Source organism: Aythya marila (assembly GCF_965140915.1).
Source record: "Aythya marila genome assembly, chromosome: 1".
Classification (NCBI taxonomy): Eukaryota; Metazoa; Chordata; class Aves; order Anseriformes; family Anatidae; genus Aythya; species Aythya marila.
In genome coordinates this window covers 123,215,977-123,233,503 of record NC_139042.1, presented here as the reverse complement: position 1 = coordinate 123,233,503, position 17,527 = coordinate 123,215,977, and the positions used below count along the sequence as shown (strand labels likewise).

At 35.1% G+C, this 17,527-nt stretch overlaps 1 protein-coding gene across 1 annotated transcript in view; it reads left to right on the top strand.

The window, feature by feature from the left end:
- The window catches only part of SPAG17 (sperm associated antigen 17), a gene marked incomplete at its 5' end in the record, with an annotated part of 110,308 nt that overhangs the window by 47,290 nt on the left and 45,491 nt on the right, over positions 1-17,527 (top strand). The window contains 9 exons of the mRNA XM_082751974.1: positions 1,124-1,212; positions 1,880-1,996; positions 3,472-3,626; positions 8,380-8,564; positions 9,552-9,646; positions 10,490-10,726; positions 12,292-12,403; positions 12,965-13,093; positions 15,011-15,124. Of these exons, the coding sequence (XP_082608100.1) occupies positions 1,124-1,212; positions 1,880-1,996; positions 3,472-3,626; positions 8,380-8,564; positions 9,552-9,646; positions 10,490-10,726; positions 12,292-12,403; positions 12,965-13,093; positions 15,011-15,124 (1,233 nt within the window). The remainder of the gene's footprint in view (positions 1-1,123; positions 1,213-1,879; positions 1,997-3,471; positions 3,627-8,379; positions 8,565-9,551; positions 9,647-10,489; positions 10,727-12,291; positions 12,404-12,964; positions 13,094-15,010; positions 15,125-17,527) is intronic.

Below are 17,527 nucleotides of genomic sequence, written 5' to 3'. Positions count from 1 at the left end.
CAGGGGAAAGAGAAAGGTTATTTAAGCAATCAGCTTAGATGGGATCCTTTCCTTACAATGTTGGAGCAGACAAAATGAATCCTTCTTATCTGCCTCTTTTCTGAAGTTTGAGAACATTTTTTGGTGTTTATTTTCTTTTTTTGCTAAACACAACACTAAATATTGTAGTTGCAAACACAGCTGTCAACATTTCAACACTTCTGCTGCACAAAGACAGATACCAAGAAGAGAAAATTGCTCTTGGATTTCTTTAGTCTTCTAAAGGCAGTCAGTAAACAGATGTAATTTCCCAGAGAATCATAGCCTAAAGATACATTTAGATAAATGTAGAGAACCAGTCTGGAAGCTGAGCTGTTCATGAACCATTTATGAACAAATACTTCCAGGAGTATTTTCTCTCAGGAATAGATTTTTTCTTGTATGTATGAATTTCGATCAAATATTAGTGACTTGTGCCCTAACCCAGGGCATAAAGAATTCTATTGAAATGAAATTATTTCAGAAAGAGACAGAATGAGAATATAGAAGTAAAAATCTCCTTAAAAATATCTATTCATATCAGGTGCCCATTGTAATACTGATAGTTTATCAGTCATCAGAATTACTAGTTAGATCCTTGACAGATGTAATCTGTCAGTAGCTAATAGAACTCTGTAAATCCAATGATTCTGAAAAGTTTAAAAAACACATTTTTCAAAAATTGTAATATCAAAGTAATGTATTTTACCTCTTATTTATTTAATCTGTGCAAAGGAATACCTATAGTTTCTCAGGTAGTAAGCAGAAAAATGGTTCTTCTTGTTAGAATCTTGAGGACACTTAGAGTATTTTTAATCTTTTTGACCATGCAAGGCCATCACAGGACAGATCAAGAGGAAAATTTGAGTGGAACTTACAAAGAGTTCTTTTTTTTTTTTTCACTGAACAGTTTGCCACTTGTTGTACATGGATTTCAAAGTGTGGGAGAGGTGTATCATATATTTAGCTTACTAGTGTCAGAAAAGAAAGCTTCAACTTGATGACAGTCTCATTGAGGAGGCTGAAAGAAATTGCAGAACTCTGATCTTAGTGTTAAGGGCTGGAATTTCTGGAGCAATTTTAAAATTCTGCTTTCAATTTTCAGGACATGCAGAAACAGATGATAAGGATGGAAGAGATTGTCTGGCTGATCCTGTTTTGAACAAAGAAATGGATTTTTTTTCTTCTGATCTGGCAAGTGTGATTGATGAGCGGACTAAACTGTGCTCTATAGTATGAAACAACAGAAAATGTTGTTCAATGCTGGGAAATGTTGATGTAGATTCCTTTGCAATGCTGCATGAGAATGTCAATTTTGTGATGTTTAGAAAATAGTGACATAACTTTTAAGTACTGTGCAATCACTTTCTTTGAATTCTAAGGTGATGGGGCTTGGTGAAGCTACTAATGGCAACACTGGTTTCATTGAATACCAGGGGTCAAATACTTGGATGAGAGTTTGAGAGAAATTGCCAAACTGTCAAACTAATAGACTGTGTAGTTTGGCTTCTTTAAAAACACCTGCCTGCCATACAGCCCTGGATAAATATAGCAATTTTAAGATTACTTCATAGGACCTGTCTAAATATTCATAATTACTTACAGCACTCAAAAACATATAACCTAATAATAAAAATAGTTGACTTATGTTTGCCATAAAGAAAAAACAAAAGCACAAACCTTTGGGAGCAATTGTGTTTTTTATTAAATATTGCCATACGGCTCTACACATGTGCAGCATTATGCAATTAACTGTGATGCAACATGGGATGCTGTCTACTAAGACAACAGATCACAGTTAACTTGATACAATTGACACTGAAATGTTGATATTCATTATTTTGTTTTGCTGTATTTTGAGGTGAGTCTGGAAAATAATGGCCTAGAAGCAAACTTAGAAGAAATAAAAAAGATTCAGAAGCGTTGTCTGACAGACTGGAGTTTTGCCGAGTATTTTCAACCCCGTGTTCTTCTTCAGGTATCTGTGAACTGACAGCATTATAGATACAGTCATGCCTCAGAATGCTTCACAAAGAATTAGTAGTGGAATTGGTTCGGTTTTATCCCTGATACATTTTCACCAAAACAAATTGTTCTTCAGCTGCTTTAAATTTCAAACAAGAAACTGAAGTTTGTACTTGTTTTTTATTTTGTGGTTTGGCGGCACTGCAGCTGTTCTTTTTCATATGAGTCTTTTAACTCAATGCATGATGGAAAAAAAAATGATCTTACCCTTAGAGGGGTTCCTCCATGACAGTTATGGGATTCATTAGTCCACTGTATGTAGCAGCATACTTTGCAAGTACATATTCAGCATATGTTTTATGGGCAAATAGAAAATTTTGTCATAATCATGCTTCACCATCTCAGGGCTACAAGGTTCATTTATAGAAATCTTGCAAGCTAAAGGCCAAAATTCTTCTTGCGGTGAGACAGAAAAACAAATATGAAAGATAAGTTCAGGTATAGATGGCATAAGGTGATAGGCATTCTCTTGGGAGAGATGTAAGCTCTGAGCTGCCTTGAGCTTCACATCCTTCAATTCGTTTTTGATCCTCACACATGCTATACAAGCGTTGAGGAAAGGCTGCTGTTTCAGCACCACTTTGGCATCACTGCATGTCTGGTCACAGATTTCAGGAATTCCTTCTTATGCAAGGTAAATAGCTAATACTAACTGAACTGTCAATAATTAATGAATCTAGCCAAAATATACTGATACAAAATAACTGCAACAGAAAACAACAATATTTTGTTAATAATATTTCTTTATTTCCTATACTAAATGTCACATCTAAGCACAATTCTTACAACCAGCTGGTAATGAGATTTTCATATTTAAATCATACTTCTTGTTATAGTATTACTTCAGTTTTACTTCAGTTCAATATTTCTGTAAAAATGATGGTTTGAAAGAAAACTTTCTTCTGGCTGTAACTAAAAAATAAGTTACAGCCTGCAGACAATGTAAACACTGAAAGTGATGGACTGTCCAGAACAGAGTGGAATAATAAAGGACACAGTAAATCTCAAAAATGTACAGGTCATAACTTAGCAAATTGGATACCAAACTAACTTAACAGAAGTTAGTTTGTTTTTCTCTACCTGCTACACAATTGTTCTGCTGTTATTCATTATCTATCTAAACACTTGTTTTTAAATCTTAAATAGATATAAACAATAATTTTATTCTTTAGCTGATATTTTTCATTCATGGTCAGTCTCAGAAGTGGAGGATACCGAGTACCTATTCTCAATACGGATAGTAAAGGAGTTCAGTTTCCACATACCCGAACACTTCAAATTGCTAGAATCCAAATGCTTTGTGTACATCCTGAAGGAAGAGAGAAGTTCCAGTGTACCTCAGAAGTACCAGCTAAAAGCTTTGCTGTGTACCATCTGCACATACTACTGTATATAGGGAGGATGTACCTTTGTTTCTTTGCTTTTCAGGTTCTGTATACTGCAACCCAAGAGTACAGATGTATTGATTGCTTTTATCATACCCAAGATAACTCTTTACTAATGGTTCTTCACAATCCTATGAATCAGTATCGTTCGTGCCAAGAGACTTGGGATGTTGCATTACACTCTAATGTTGGATTCAGGTAATTTTATTATTCTTATCTCATTCACAGTCATTTTCAATTAAAGTCTGCATGGCCATACTTGGAACAAAGCTTTGTAATGAAAAGATACCATGATGTAACTATATTTATAATAAAGCAAGTCATGCAGGTGGAGAGCAGTACTATATCAAAGTAATTCTGATGAGACAAAGCTATTCAGAGGAGAACCATGCAGTAACTGCGTATGTAACGGCTTATCACATACTATAAAAATATGATAATACATACACACAAAGTCATATTGTGGATATGCACATCAAGAAAATGATGCTGAGGTGGAGGATGTCAAAAAGGAAACTGTCTAAATATTTATCTTTTTTTTTTCAACTATGTTTACATAAATTATGTATTGTCATGGAAAAACTTTCAAGAAAAGCTAGAGGCCCTTTGTCAATATTAGATTTTTTTTTCTAATAATATCACATTCTTCTTAATTTTTTGCCACTATCTGCTCACCAGTAAGAATTATGAAAGTGCTTGGTGTGCTATTATTTGAGCTTTTGCCAGTGGACTTGTTTATTTTGGAATGCATTTTTGCACTGAAGCAGCAGGATACACGATGATGTATATCCAACTGCTATTCCAACTTATTGATCACAGGTAGAGTATGTGTCCACATGTGTCCATGTACTGATTTGTATAAAGGCAATGATGTCATGGAGAGTTATCTGAGCTAGCTTTAACTTCATCACAGTGGTACATTGTGATTTAATTAGATTTGATTTAGCAACTAGAGTTACAAGCAACTTATCCAGTGGACAAGCTTTTTTTCACAAATCTGTCAGCAAGCATCGCTTTCTGAGTGAGGTGTCCTATTTACCAGAATACTGGAATCTTAACATAAATTTTTGTGCATACCTATATATTTTAATAGGCTTGAATGCTAAATAGGCAAAATATGTCTTCCTCAAAACATATTTTGTATCATGTTTCATATATTTGCTCTCAGTCAAGGAACTCTGTGTGTCAGTCTCAGCTTTCTAGTCATTTGCACTTAAATTATTTGCTATGAAATGAGGCTGTAGTGATTAGCAGTGACTGAGACCCGAGTCAGGAGAGATTTACCAGCAGAAACTGGAATTTTCTTGGAGAAAATGATGGCTGTTTTGTGGTTGTTCCATTAAATCCAGTAAATGTCTGGTCTGTCTGGACAGTCTTTTTTTTTTTTTTTTTTTTTTTTTTTTTCTCCCATGTATTTAACAGTTGCAATGTACCCCAAAGATAATGAAAGATCGTATGTTAAAGTAAATGCAGGTCCTACATTCAGATAGACACAGACAGATAGTCAGTAGTGCCAAATGAAGTCCATTGCACAAAATAATATTGGTGGATCCTTGACCTGTTTACTTTACCAACTATTCCTACCCTTCTTTAGATATCTTTCCTATACCCTATGCTCTGGTTCAAGTTCCTAAACATAAACACCTGATGCCAGTTTAGCTGCCTGTGTCTGAGATGTCTGCACAGGGTGAGCAGATCTGAGACCATCAGAGACCCATGCTTTTCTGAAATGACACTGGAGACCAGGTTACATTCCCTAATATATCTAACGTTACTTGGTGTTTACATGAATAACCTCATCCTAATGACCTACTGTTGTGTTATCCGTAGAAGCAGATAATGATGACCAAGACCTCCTCAGGAAGCAATTATCCTTGAAAAAATAACTCTTCATCTGTGGGGTCCTAAAACAATTTGGCAGCTCATGTTGAAAGGGCATTGAAATAGTCAATTCAAGGCTAGTTGCAAGATGGGAAGAGCTCTTGAATCCTGCAAAACAAAAATTAAATGATTTTGCATCCAAAGAAGGAATGACGCATGCTCTCTGGCAGATGAATTATAATTCTGTTGAGGCTTTTCTAGCTATATATTTTCTTATTATTATTCTTCCAGATATACTGAAAACAAGGCTTAGACATTAAATATAGCTTCTCCATGGGGCATGCCAGCTTTGTTCACTGACACTTCACAGCATTCTGTTTCAAAGCAGAAAGGCATTTCTAAAGAAACTGGCGTAAGAGCTAACCAGAAGGTTTGGTTTTACTGTTCTTTTGGAGAAATATTCACCATGAGTGCTCTCTATCTTACTTAGTATCTGTGAGGAGCTATAGGCTCTCATTTGATCCAGTTATGTGGCATCTATACCTGCCTTTTCTCTGCAAAATAATGAGCACGTTTTCTGACCTTATTCAACTTTTTTCTAAAGATCATTTCAGATTTCTAGACAAAGTATCATAAATATTTGTTAGTGTATGTATCCAAGCAACATAACACTTCTGTGAAAGACAGCCTTTAAATACCTGAAGTGCTTCATGCTGTTGCCTGCATTAGCTTTCAGATCTTGAGTTGCCACACACACGTACATAAACCCTACTTATTAATGTAGTTTCGGTGATAGTGATATTTTACCTTTATGCTTATATTATAAAAGTATTTTTAATTTATATTTATAATTTAATTATACTAAGTATTACATTATATTAATTATATTAATATTATATTAATTTATATTCTATAATTTATATGAATGTACTGCTTGTGTTAATAATTATATTAATAATTATGCATTATACTTAGACTTAACTGTTGGCTCCTGATGAGTTTAATAACTATTCATAAATTTACATTTTATTAAAATTACTATTATTCTAAATTTGGGGTTATATTTAAGAGTCACGCTTTCACCACAGGAAGGGTACTTGACTATCTCTTTGTTATGGTGTTTGTTTACTTGATGCTTTTTTATTGTGACGTCTTACAGACCAGATTCCCACTTCATAGGGTTTTTTTTCATAGCTGCTGTCCAGAATATACTCCTGTTACCTGCTTACTTGAGAAATGACTACAAGTTTGATACAAGTGGGTCCTGTTACGGAAAATTCTCTTGCAAGACAGAAATTAAACTTCTTATGTTGCAGCAACTTGATTTAGAGTTGGTTTTGCTCCTGGAGATTCCAGTTAATGTTTCCTTCTTCTCTATGGACATCAAGTCCTGTAGTTCATCATGTAGAACATCCAAAAGTGTAGGAATTGTGCCTTTCAAAGGGTAGGCAGTAGGAGGCTACCTGTGAAATCCAGTGGATGCTACTTACAAACAGGGTCCAAAGGCATAGGTGCGTATGCCTACAATGGTACATATGTACAAGACATTTTGATTTTGGATAGAACTGACCACTCTATCAGGAAGCCAATTGACTTCCAACATTATCATAACTATTCTTTTTCTCAAATTCAATCTTAATGACACTTGTTTACTGTTTCATAGTAAACACATTACACAAGTTACTGGAAAAAATAATCCTTTCTGAGAAATGATTCTGACTCAGACATTGGCAGTAGTGACATCAGAATACATATTAATAGAATGTGTATTTTTGACTTTGAATGACTGTTTCATTGCCCTAGAATATTTTCCATGCGAATAATCTCATTTTTATTTATAACATATATTCATCTTCAAGTTATTCCAGTACTGGCAACTGTAGATCCAGACTACTTTTGCCTTTTGTTTTCAACATCTTTGTTTTTCTACCTCATTCACTTTTCTTCATATACAGAGTTGTCTTGTCCTTACTGAATACTTGATAAACAGTTTCTCCATGCAAGTACCTCAAAGCAGGCTCCACACACGTTGCAGGAGGTAGGAGAGGCTAGGGTATCTTTAAGGTGTATACAAACTGTGTACATCTCCAGCCTATGTAGATAGCATACTTATTAAATCTTGTGACCTTAAAGTGTAATGCTACAGTAAGAAATTTGAAACTGTCATGAGGTCAAGAATTGCTTGTGCTGCCTACATGTTCACAAACAAAAACTGAAGATGCATACAGAGCATTTGAACACAGTTGAATCATATTGAATTTATAAATGAAAAACATGAAGGTGCAACAACTGAATCTCATGCACTCTATACTAGCCCCTTTTACTTTTGCACAGGTGAAGAGTCTTACATTGAAGAATTATGGTAACCCTCCAAATAAAGAGTGGCAACTGCATATATGACTTTCAGCCTTCATCCTACCTTCTAAGCAGTTGTCCACAATGAACTATTTTAGTAGTTGTTTCAGATACCACTGGAAGATGAGATAATGCAAATACAGATGCCAGCTGCAAACTCTGGATCAGTTTATCATTCAGTGCTGACTTCAGCTGTTAATTATCAATATTCTTAATTTATGCCAGGCTACAGTGCATTGATTCACTAATCTGGTTTTAGGTGACAATTTCCAAATGCCTTTCCAGTCATACTGATAGAGAAGAGCTATAAATTAAATAGAATAGCACCTCCTTAGTTGATGAAAAAAACAAATGAAGTGTATGCTAAAAGACAATATAAATCAAGAGCTACTAAGAAAATAAGTCATCCAAGTGACTGTTCAATATTGACTGAATAGTGAAGAGCAGAATTGGTCTCAACATTTCTTAAACTGAATGTCTACATGTTTTCCGATTTATGGGTTTTCACTGATGGCAGGCATTCTTTAGAAAACAAGTTTCTAGTATCTCTTTGCAGAAAAGAGAAACAAAATCCCAAACATAAAAGAGATTAATATCATCCAAGCAAAAATACCTTCTTTTAAAAAGAAAAAAGAAAAATGAAAGAAACCCTGTCAAACACAATCCTTCTCTCAACAGTTACTGAATAATATTTGTATAAGAAACTGAGAAGCCAAGTGATTTTGTTTGACCTGAAATCATATGAGTGGAAATAGATAAATATTGTGCTTTTCAGGAACTATCTTGAGCTGGTAGCCAACTCGATTGAAGACTGGGTGAAAGAAGAAGAAGTCAAATACCAAGAAGAGAAGATAGCTAGGGAAGTAGAGGCTCTTAAACTGGCAGAAGGCACTGCAGAAGGACCTTCTGAATTTTCTGAATGTGCTGTCAAAAAAAATGGCTTCCCTAAGAGCGCCACAAGTGGGTATCTTTCTGTTTTATTGTAGAAAATTTATTCTTCAAAATTAAGTATTGAGACTCAAAGCTATTCAGAGTAGAATCCCATATATTTTTCATAAGTTAACCTTGTCTTGTCATCTATATAGACAAAAACATGTTTCAAAATTAATTAAATTCACGTGTTTAAATATTCTGCATCATCCTTCATTCTGCAAACTGAGGCTCTTAATGTAAATATACATTTACAGTACTTGTAGTTATTTAATAGAGTTACTCTAAGGATTACAAACAAATATGAATCTCTGTTTAGATGACTGACCATATGTAAAGATGATCAGTAGTTGAAGTTGGCATCACTGTTCAGAAAAAATCATTTTTAAAAGGGCAGCATGTGAGAAGCTGTGAACTAGAAGCTAAAACTGGAAACTGGAATTTACTAGCCTGGAGAGCAAACTTTAGTTACAAGCAACATTTTGGATAGTGAAAATTGTAAGCCATTTATACAATAAATTTTGAGCAGGCAACAGAATCTGAAAATACATTTTCACAAAAGAGAACTCTTGTCCAAATTCTCTATTTGTGTATTTAAATTGAATTAACAATGATTTGTTATTTAGTCTTTGCTTTATTCACCTGCTTTGAGAATATACTTGAAACCTTCTAGAACTAAAAATTACCATTTCCAAAAATAGGATTGTAATTTCTTAACCTACTTAATGCTTCTGTAAATAGTTTGGAAACCAAAAGGACGCTTTCAACTTTTATATCATAACTTGTACCCATCTAGCTATGTGTCCTGCTTTTGGCTAGGATAGAGTTAATTTTTTTCATAGTTAAATAATTTAACATTTGCTTTAGTCTACTTTTATACATACGTATTTTACTATTTACTAATATGTATATTTATGTACTCACACTACTTTTTATTTATTTTTCCATTCTTTTTTTTTTAATTATTCAATTTTTACATATTTATGACTGTACTTATTCCCCTTTCTTGTCTCACAGACAGCACATCAAGACCTGAGAGCATAATGGAGACTATTCCAGAATCTCAATCCAGCAATGAAAAAAATCCTTTTATTAGAGAAGGCTCTCTTAAGGTGAGGCAAAAATATGTATGTTTCTGAAATGGGTTACATAACACTGATTTGCCAGAAAGATAAGCTTTTGTTCTTATAAGCTTTAGACTTATATAGACTTGGCCCTATCCATTACACTACACAGATCTAGCTTAACTAATGTACTCCCCTGATTTTTTTTATTTTTATTTTACTATATCTCATCTTTCTTACAATGTGTAGTGCTCTGCACTTCAAGTACTAACACTGGAATGTAGATATGAAATGGTGTTAGCCAATTCCTGGATACACAACTTGAGCAGGTATAGCTCAAGTTAGGCTAATGCCTATCTTATACTTGTGAATGCTTACTGTTTCTTCCACAGTGATTTCAGTGCTTTAGTATACTGGAAAATGTCAGATATCTCATGTTGTCTTTCTGATACAAATTGGTAATTCTGGTCTTGATACCTCATTCTTCTTTCTGTAAAAGAATGAGATCAGTTTATCTCACAGTTACACTTTGGGAATAAATTAATGCAGTGATGTGTTCTGATGTGGTCATAAGCATTGTGGACAAGTGAACAACAAAACAAATAATTCACTTATGACTGAATGTGTAAGATACAAATAGTAGTTCTATATGTCTCCTAATGTCAAGAATGACTGATCCTGTGACTTGAATGAGTCAGTTATTTTATGCAAAATAGAGTATGTAATATTGTAAAACTATAGACAAGTTTGAAAAATGTGAGTAATTTAGAAGACCAAAAGAACCAATGTTCTTTTGAGTTTGTTTACCGATACTCTTTTCAGCATGCATGTATGAAATACTGTGAAATAGAAAGAGAACCACAGTAATTTGAACTCTAAAATTTAATTTAGGCTTGGAAGGAGGAACAGAATCGATTACAAGAGGAAGAACGAATTAAGGAAGAAAAAAAAGCAAAAAAAGAAAATTTGAGTGGTAAAAAGAAAAGACAGGAGACAGCAATATGTGTAGAAAGTGAAGGTTCCAATAAGAAATCTTCCAAAGAGAAACTTGAAGATGAGACAGCAAAAGCCCCTGAACCTGAGGAGGATCCCAGCATCCCAGAAACACATCCTGAGAAAGTGTATAAGGTAAGGAATCATATTGTTGCACCACATTAGGAGAGTGTCAGCTATTTATATATAGTCAAGATTACAGTAAAGCTATTATCTGTTGTGAAACTAGAGTTCGGCGCAAATTAAGCCTAATGACATCCTGTTTAATTCCATCATTTTAGCAGCGGATCATTTCCTAAAAGTTTTGAAAAGCAGTTTCTGACATTTATGACTATCCTACACAAGACTATTTAATTAACTTGGATGTTTTTTAATATATATGGCAAAAGGTAACACAAAGATAAGTTGATCATGGTTTTGTGACCATGGACAATATATTCATGGAATGAATTTTGCCTGAAGATGTGGCTTTCATGGGAGAGGGTAGAAAAAAGGAACAATAGAGACCTGTTACGATTCACTTACTTGGGCATTGCTAGACCTAACTGAAGTTTTGGCTGTCCACATTGGAAATCAAGTGAAAGGAATTCACTGTTTCTTCCATTTCCTCTTTCGAATTTCATGTTCTTGGAGTGAGTTAATGCAAGATGTTCTGCCTGTTACACTAACAGAGGGATATTCCTTACCAGGGGAACTCTTCACTATTGTATCCAAACAATTTTTAGGCAGTTTGCACTGATTTATATTTGCTTTTTTACATTAAGACTTGCATCCAAGACCATCATCCTGTCATTTCCTTCTCACTACACACCATGAAACTATAGACTTGCAAAGCAAATCTTCATAGATACTAGACTAGATGTCCCAAAAGCTATTCATTATTTCAGTACCAGGAAATGACAGTTATGGATAATATCCTACTTCTCCTTGAAGTTTTCTGGGGATAAAGCTATGAAAACAGGAGATCCATATTCATGGAAGTACTTCTGTACCCAGCTTCTACTTTCATTATCCACATCTCTTTCAAATTAAGGAATGTAAATAAGGTACAATAGAGTTCCTTTGTGACACAAAATCCCATTTTACAGATGTAGACAATGGTTGTGCACTGCAAATGAAGTGACTTGCTTGTGTCAATATATTTTAGTCTAAACTTGCTTGAGTATGAGCTTCAAACTCAGAGATATGTAACTTCCTAGTCTGAACTTGCCTGAGCATGCTTAACTACGTTTTGCCAATTTGTGGTTGGTTAGAAGGCAGAGCAATCTAAGAATCAGGTTTACAGTGTCTGAAATCCAAAATCTTAGAAGCTGAAAATCTGAATCTTTACCTGTCCTGTTCATGATGTACAAATCTCATGGCATTGGACTTTGTCTCTTTGCACTTGTCCAGAATTTTTCTTTCCCTCTCATTAAATGTTAAGCCACCAGACTGCTGCTCTTCATTTCCACTGGTGGCTCCATACCACTGAATGACCAGATTCTGCACTCTTGTAGAACAAGTTACTTCAGTTAGTAACCAAGGTACTATTTGGATATACAAATAACATGCAATATTTTTGCTAAAGTAATAATAACAGTAGTTAAATGCCTAAAAAAAAATGTTCAGAAAAATACTGTTGTAATGATCTGTCCTTCATTTACCTCTTTCACAACTTCTGCCTTTCTCATTTACCCATAGTCTAAAATTTGTTTTTCCAGTTTCTTGGCTACAACATGGGGGAGAGTCTCATTCAAGTATCGGGAATCAATCACTATCTTTTCCCATCTGATGGAGGACAGATTCAAGTAGAGAAGATAGAGTTTGTAAAAGGTGAGTCTTCTGCTCTTTATGCTTTCCTTTAACTCTGTTAATAACTGATGACATAGTTTCTTTATCCATACATGCTTTTTGACATCTCAGCGGTAGAAATTCTGTTAAAGACATAGTGAGCATACCATATAATTCCATATTAGACTCTATTACTGCTAAAGTTTACATTTTGCTATAGTAGGTTAGCAATTGATAGATAAAGTATCAAAAATTAGAAATGAAAAATCTGTTCATATTTATATCTTCAATGGCAACCAGTGCAAGATATTCCAAGAATGTGTGTCCCAATAATTTGTGCAGTCAAATGCAGCATTTCTAAGTAACAGGTTTATTTTGCAGCCTTTCAGATCTCATTGTCAGGAAGTCTTCTGAATTTTTAGTCAGACAATCTAAACTCAGATAACTTTAATTTTGTCATCTTTGCCAATAGTAAGCAATTGAATCCAGTTCTGAGCAATTTTCTTTTTCGTGTACCTTGTAGTTGCATGTGCAAGCTTTTTGGGAACAGAGGTCAGTTCTGAAGCCTGGTGGGAGAAATAATAGTATTCCGTTGCTTTGCAGGTCTAACCTTGGTGAAGTTGAAAGTGATAAAGGACAACCACAATTTCTTCATTCATATCACAGATCCCAAGAAAAACTTAACAGAAATTGAAGTGCAAGAAAATAATGATGAACATAAAATTACATCAGGTTAGTGGTTTGACATCACTGATATAAAGAATTAATAGTTTGACGTATTTAGTAGTTGGATGCAAACCTTATCAGCTAACATGAAATAAATTCCTAATTACAGAGGGTGAATAAGATCAGTGTTGCTCCAAATAGATGCATAATTTCAAATGAAGAACGTGGGCAGGAATTTATGTTATTAGGCATCATTCAAAATTACAAATACATCAGAATCTCTGTGAATGTAAGGGTTTGTTTTCCGCCATAAGGTGTAAGTGAAATGCTTAGCTATTAGTAACATTCATAAAAAAAAAAAAAAAAAAAAAAAAAAAAAAAAAAAAAGAAAGAAAAAAAGAGTGAATGTGCATTTTTCTGGCCAGTACCATCTCTTTTACAATTCACTGTCCAGATCAGAAGTCCAAAGAAGATGTAGAAATATTTTTTTCAGTAGACAGACAATTGAAATAATCTGTTGGGGAATCTTGGAAACTTGCAGATCAAGAACAGCTCCAACAAGTTGGAGTTGAAAGAGTCTTTGGTCTTTGTACCCTCTGAGTCAGGAGATGGCAAAGACTGGGCACTTCTGCCTCTGTCCTCACCCTTGTGGACTGTGTTGTGTGGAATATTAACTTACGTGGGGAGACAGCTCTTTGTATCTGAGATCGGAGGAGGACCCAGTCATTAAAAAAAAAAAAAAACAGGACTAAATAATAATGCAGTTTTCTGACTTAAGCATCATGTAGAGAACTTATAATGGTATAGAAGTAAGCACAGTGCAGGACAACAGGTGCAAAGCACTCTCTGAGGCAGGGAAATCACTGAACAGATCCACTATTCCGTAAGAGAAGAATTCTCTTCTTTAGTAGTAGACTCCTGATCTTAATGTGGCGTGGGAAAGCCTAAGAGAATGCAAACTGAATTTTGTATACTATGCCCAGAATAAATTTCCCTGGAAAGGGAAGAGTTTCCCCTTTGAACTGGATCTCCTTTTGCAGATCATATGGCTGTAGAATTATTGCCTCCTCAAAACGTTTGGTGTGGAAACATCCTTTCTGCAGTTCAGCAGTATCTGTTGCTGGTTGCCATGTTGCTAACTGATACGAGTATTGAATCCAAATCCTTTCTGAACCCAGCCGAGGGTGGTTCCAGGAAGGAAAGTGTTTTGTAACAATATGTGTATATATTTGCTAAAAGCACTGTGGGATTGCTCATGCAGAGCTGAAGAGTGTTGGAAAAGTATAACTTTCAGTAGATGTGTTAGTTCTTTTATCCTTCAGTGTTAGAAAGCATCCTGTTCCTGCTCCTCTATTTGGCAGCAGCTGCCACCATTGACAAAGTAGTAGGTTGGATGAATAGAAAATTTGCATCCCTTCCACAGATGAGATATTTCTTGTCTGCCCTTCTGAAAGTGGTCCTGTGTCATTCCGGGGTCTGTCAGATGGTACTTTCAATCACAATGTGTTAACATCTGAAGCAACTTGTAGTCATTTGGCACCAGTGGGAGGCTTCATTTCTGTGTAAACAGCAGTCCCCCATGTGATAGAAATGAGCAGTTTAACATTCTTGTCAGCCAGTACGGGAGAGAAACAGGAAACCTGACTCTAGAACTTGGTTCTTCCGCTGTTTAAATTAAAAAAGACTTTTCACTCCATGTTGCTATTAAACCTGTTCTTACAGACATAGCTAATTAGAATGCTATTTGTAAATGGAAGGCCACAGGTACATTATACAAAACTGACTTTCATACACTACTGTATGAGTGGAATGACAGGCAATGCACCACAGGTATCACCCTTATAAAGCATTTTCCATCCTGTATTTATTTATTTTATGGGTTAGTCATCCACCTTAAGGTGCCACTGTTCGCACCAGTCATTGGTTTGCAGGTCAGGTGGTTCTTGTATGTGTTGCTATCTGTAAAATTATTTTTTTTTAAAGGAAAAATGAAGAATCAAAAGAAAGCTGTGAACAAGTTTGGATCTTTTTCAGCCACCTTAGAAAATGGAATCCAGCTGTCCCTGAGCTGTTATGGACCTACAGGGAAGACAGCAGGTAAAGTAAGCAAATAGAAGAGGATATTTGAGAACCATAGGGGGAATTATTTTTCTTCTTTTTTTTTTTTTCTTTCCATACACCCCTTATTCAATAATTTGTTGCATGCAATTTTGCCTTTCTTAGCAGCTGTTACTACATGGTGGGGAATTTTCAGCAAGGCTTGAGATGAGATTACATTGTCAAGAATATTCTGTGATTCAGATTTCAAAATGGAGGGAGGTCTCCATGCATTTTTTACTTACTGTGAAAATAGAGCAGTGCAATGAGAAACTTGAAAGTATTGTTATTAAGTAGTCCAGCAAAATCAGCCAGTTAATTTGAGCCAAAGAAAATGTGATTTGCTGAGGAGTCTTCTTGGTTTTCCAAGAAATAATATTTTTGTTAACTCATATAGGTGATTATGGAACTTTCATTTTATGTTAGGAGTTGGACTCTAGGCTACAGTTGTGCAGTCATAATGAGGGATTTCTCTCAGCCTTTCAATAAACACATTCACCAACTGGAAGCAATTGCTTCAAAAAACCACAGTGAAAATAGCGTCTGCTTTTACCAAGAGCTTTTTGTTTCCATTACATTTGAAAGGCCACTGAAACCATCATATGAATAAAAGTGAAACCCTCCTCTGATCAGAAAATGATCCCAGCATTTTTCAGCTCTTAAAATATCAAAACATTTAATTGAATGCATCTTTGTGTGTACCATAGTAAACCATTCAACTATACACTCAGTTTTGATTATTCAAATACATTTTTGAAATTAATTACTAAAAAAGAAATTCTTAAACTTGAGCAAAGATAGCATCCACAATGTAGTTGACTATGAAAACTCATGTATTTTGGCATGAGATGTGTCTAAACACCTACTTGTCAGCTGGTGATGTTCAGTTTTTTTTCACATATACCATAAGCAACCTGTTCTACACTAGAATAATCCTTGCCATGTTGAGCTTTACTGCATCACTTCTGACTGGCTGGTATGCTATGACGGTTTGCAGTTTTTCTACAATCATTTGCTTATGCCTACGTTCCCCTGTGGGCATTTGTATTATAAGTGCTCAAAAAAATTCTAACCAGAAAAACTCTGGCTTAGGCTATTCATATACACTATCCATCCCTAATGTAGAATGGTATGCCACATAATCTATAGTTTCTCCCCATGGATTGGTTAAATTGCGTTACTGAATCATTTTCTGGAACCTCTATAATTCTCTCTGTTCTTCTTGTTTTTCTCATTTTATATCTACCATATTCCTTTTTTGAAGTTAAGATGTCAAAAATCCCCAGATTGTTTGTCAGCTTTATGCATCTTTTTTATTTCTTGGTTGAATTTTAATGATGTTTAAGTTAAACAAACTTTTAAGTTCTGAATTGTTTTCTCTAGCATGAGCAAAATCTAACTTTTGACTTAGGAGTAAGCTTCTCATCACTTTGTGATGTACTGCTTGAGCACTTGTGGGACTTTCACATCAGGATATTATATAACCTTTGCATCTGTCTTTGTGCCTGGATGAAATCCTGAGAGCACATCTCCGAGTGCTGGAGATCTGATTTTGTTTTCAGCAGGAAAGAAACCTTCCTTGCTCTGACAGTCTTCTGGAATTTCCCATCATTCTCAAGACTTCTAAAGACACTTTCCCTCAGTTACAACAACCTATTCTGTCTTTGTTACCCTCAGACAATGCATTCGTATTTTTCAGGGCAACCATAGTAAAAGAGTAGGTGAAATTTCCTTAGGGGCTGAGAGCCTATAACAGCTTTTATTCCTAAATTCAGCACTCTGGAAAGTGTCATCTGAAATTGATCATGCTCCACCTATCATGCTTGACAGTGCCCTCACTAAATGTAAGAGCTTGCTTATACCTAATTTGCGGTGTTCACATGGGTATTTAGACAAACCTGAAAGGATATATCATGTTCACAGATGATTTTAAAGGTCAGTTGCCTGAGTCCTTCATGTCACCTATCCTGCTTCTTGGTAGAGAATTACTTTTGTCCAAAGCTTATTGGTCAGCTGTTTCTGCTCATTAGCCATCTGTAGGTCAGTACTACTGCTTTTTTATTAAACGGTCATGCTGTCTAATAAATGTGCATCACAATGGCTGCCATGGAGAATTTTAAACTTTCCAATTTCATATAATTATTTGAGAACTTATTTCTGGCATGTTACAAATAAAACAGATTTGTTCGTCTTTCCTCAGACTTCCAGTGAACCATAAAAGTCACACAGCATAAATTTCAGCACCTGAAAACAGAGCCACCTAACAAAGCATCAGATGTGTGTGTCAGCCACGTATCAGCTAATGAAAATGAGGACTTCAAAAATCCTTATGCTGATCTAAATTTTCCTATCAGCTAAAGGTCATGAATGTATTGAGATACTGGTGCATTTCCCTAATGCTGG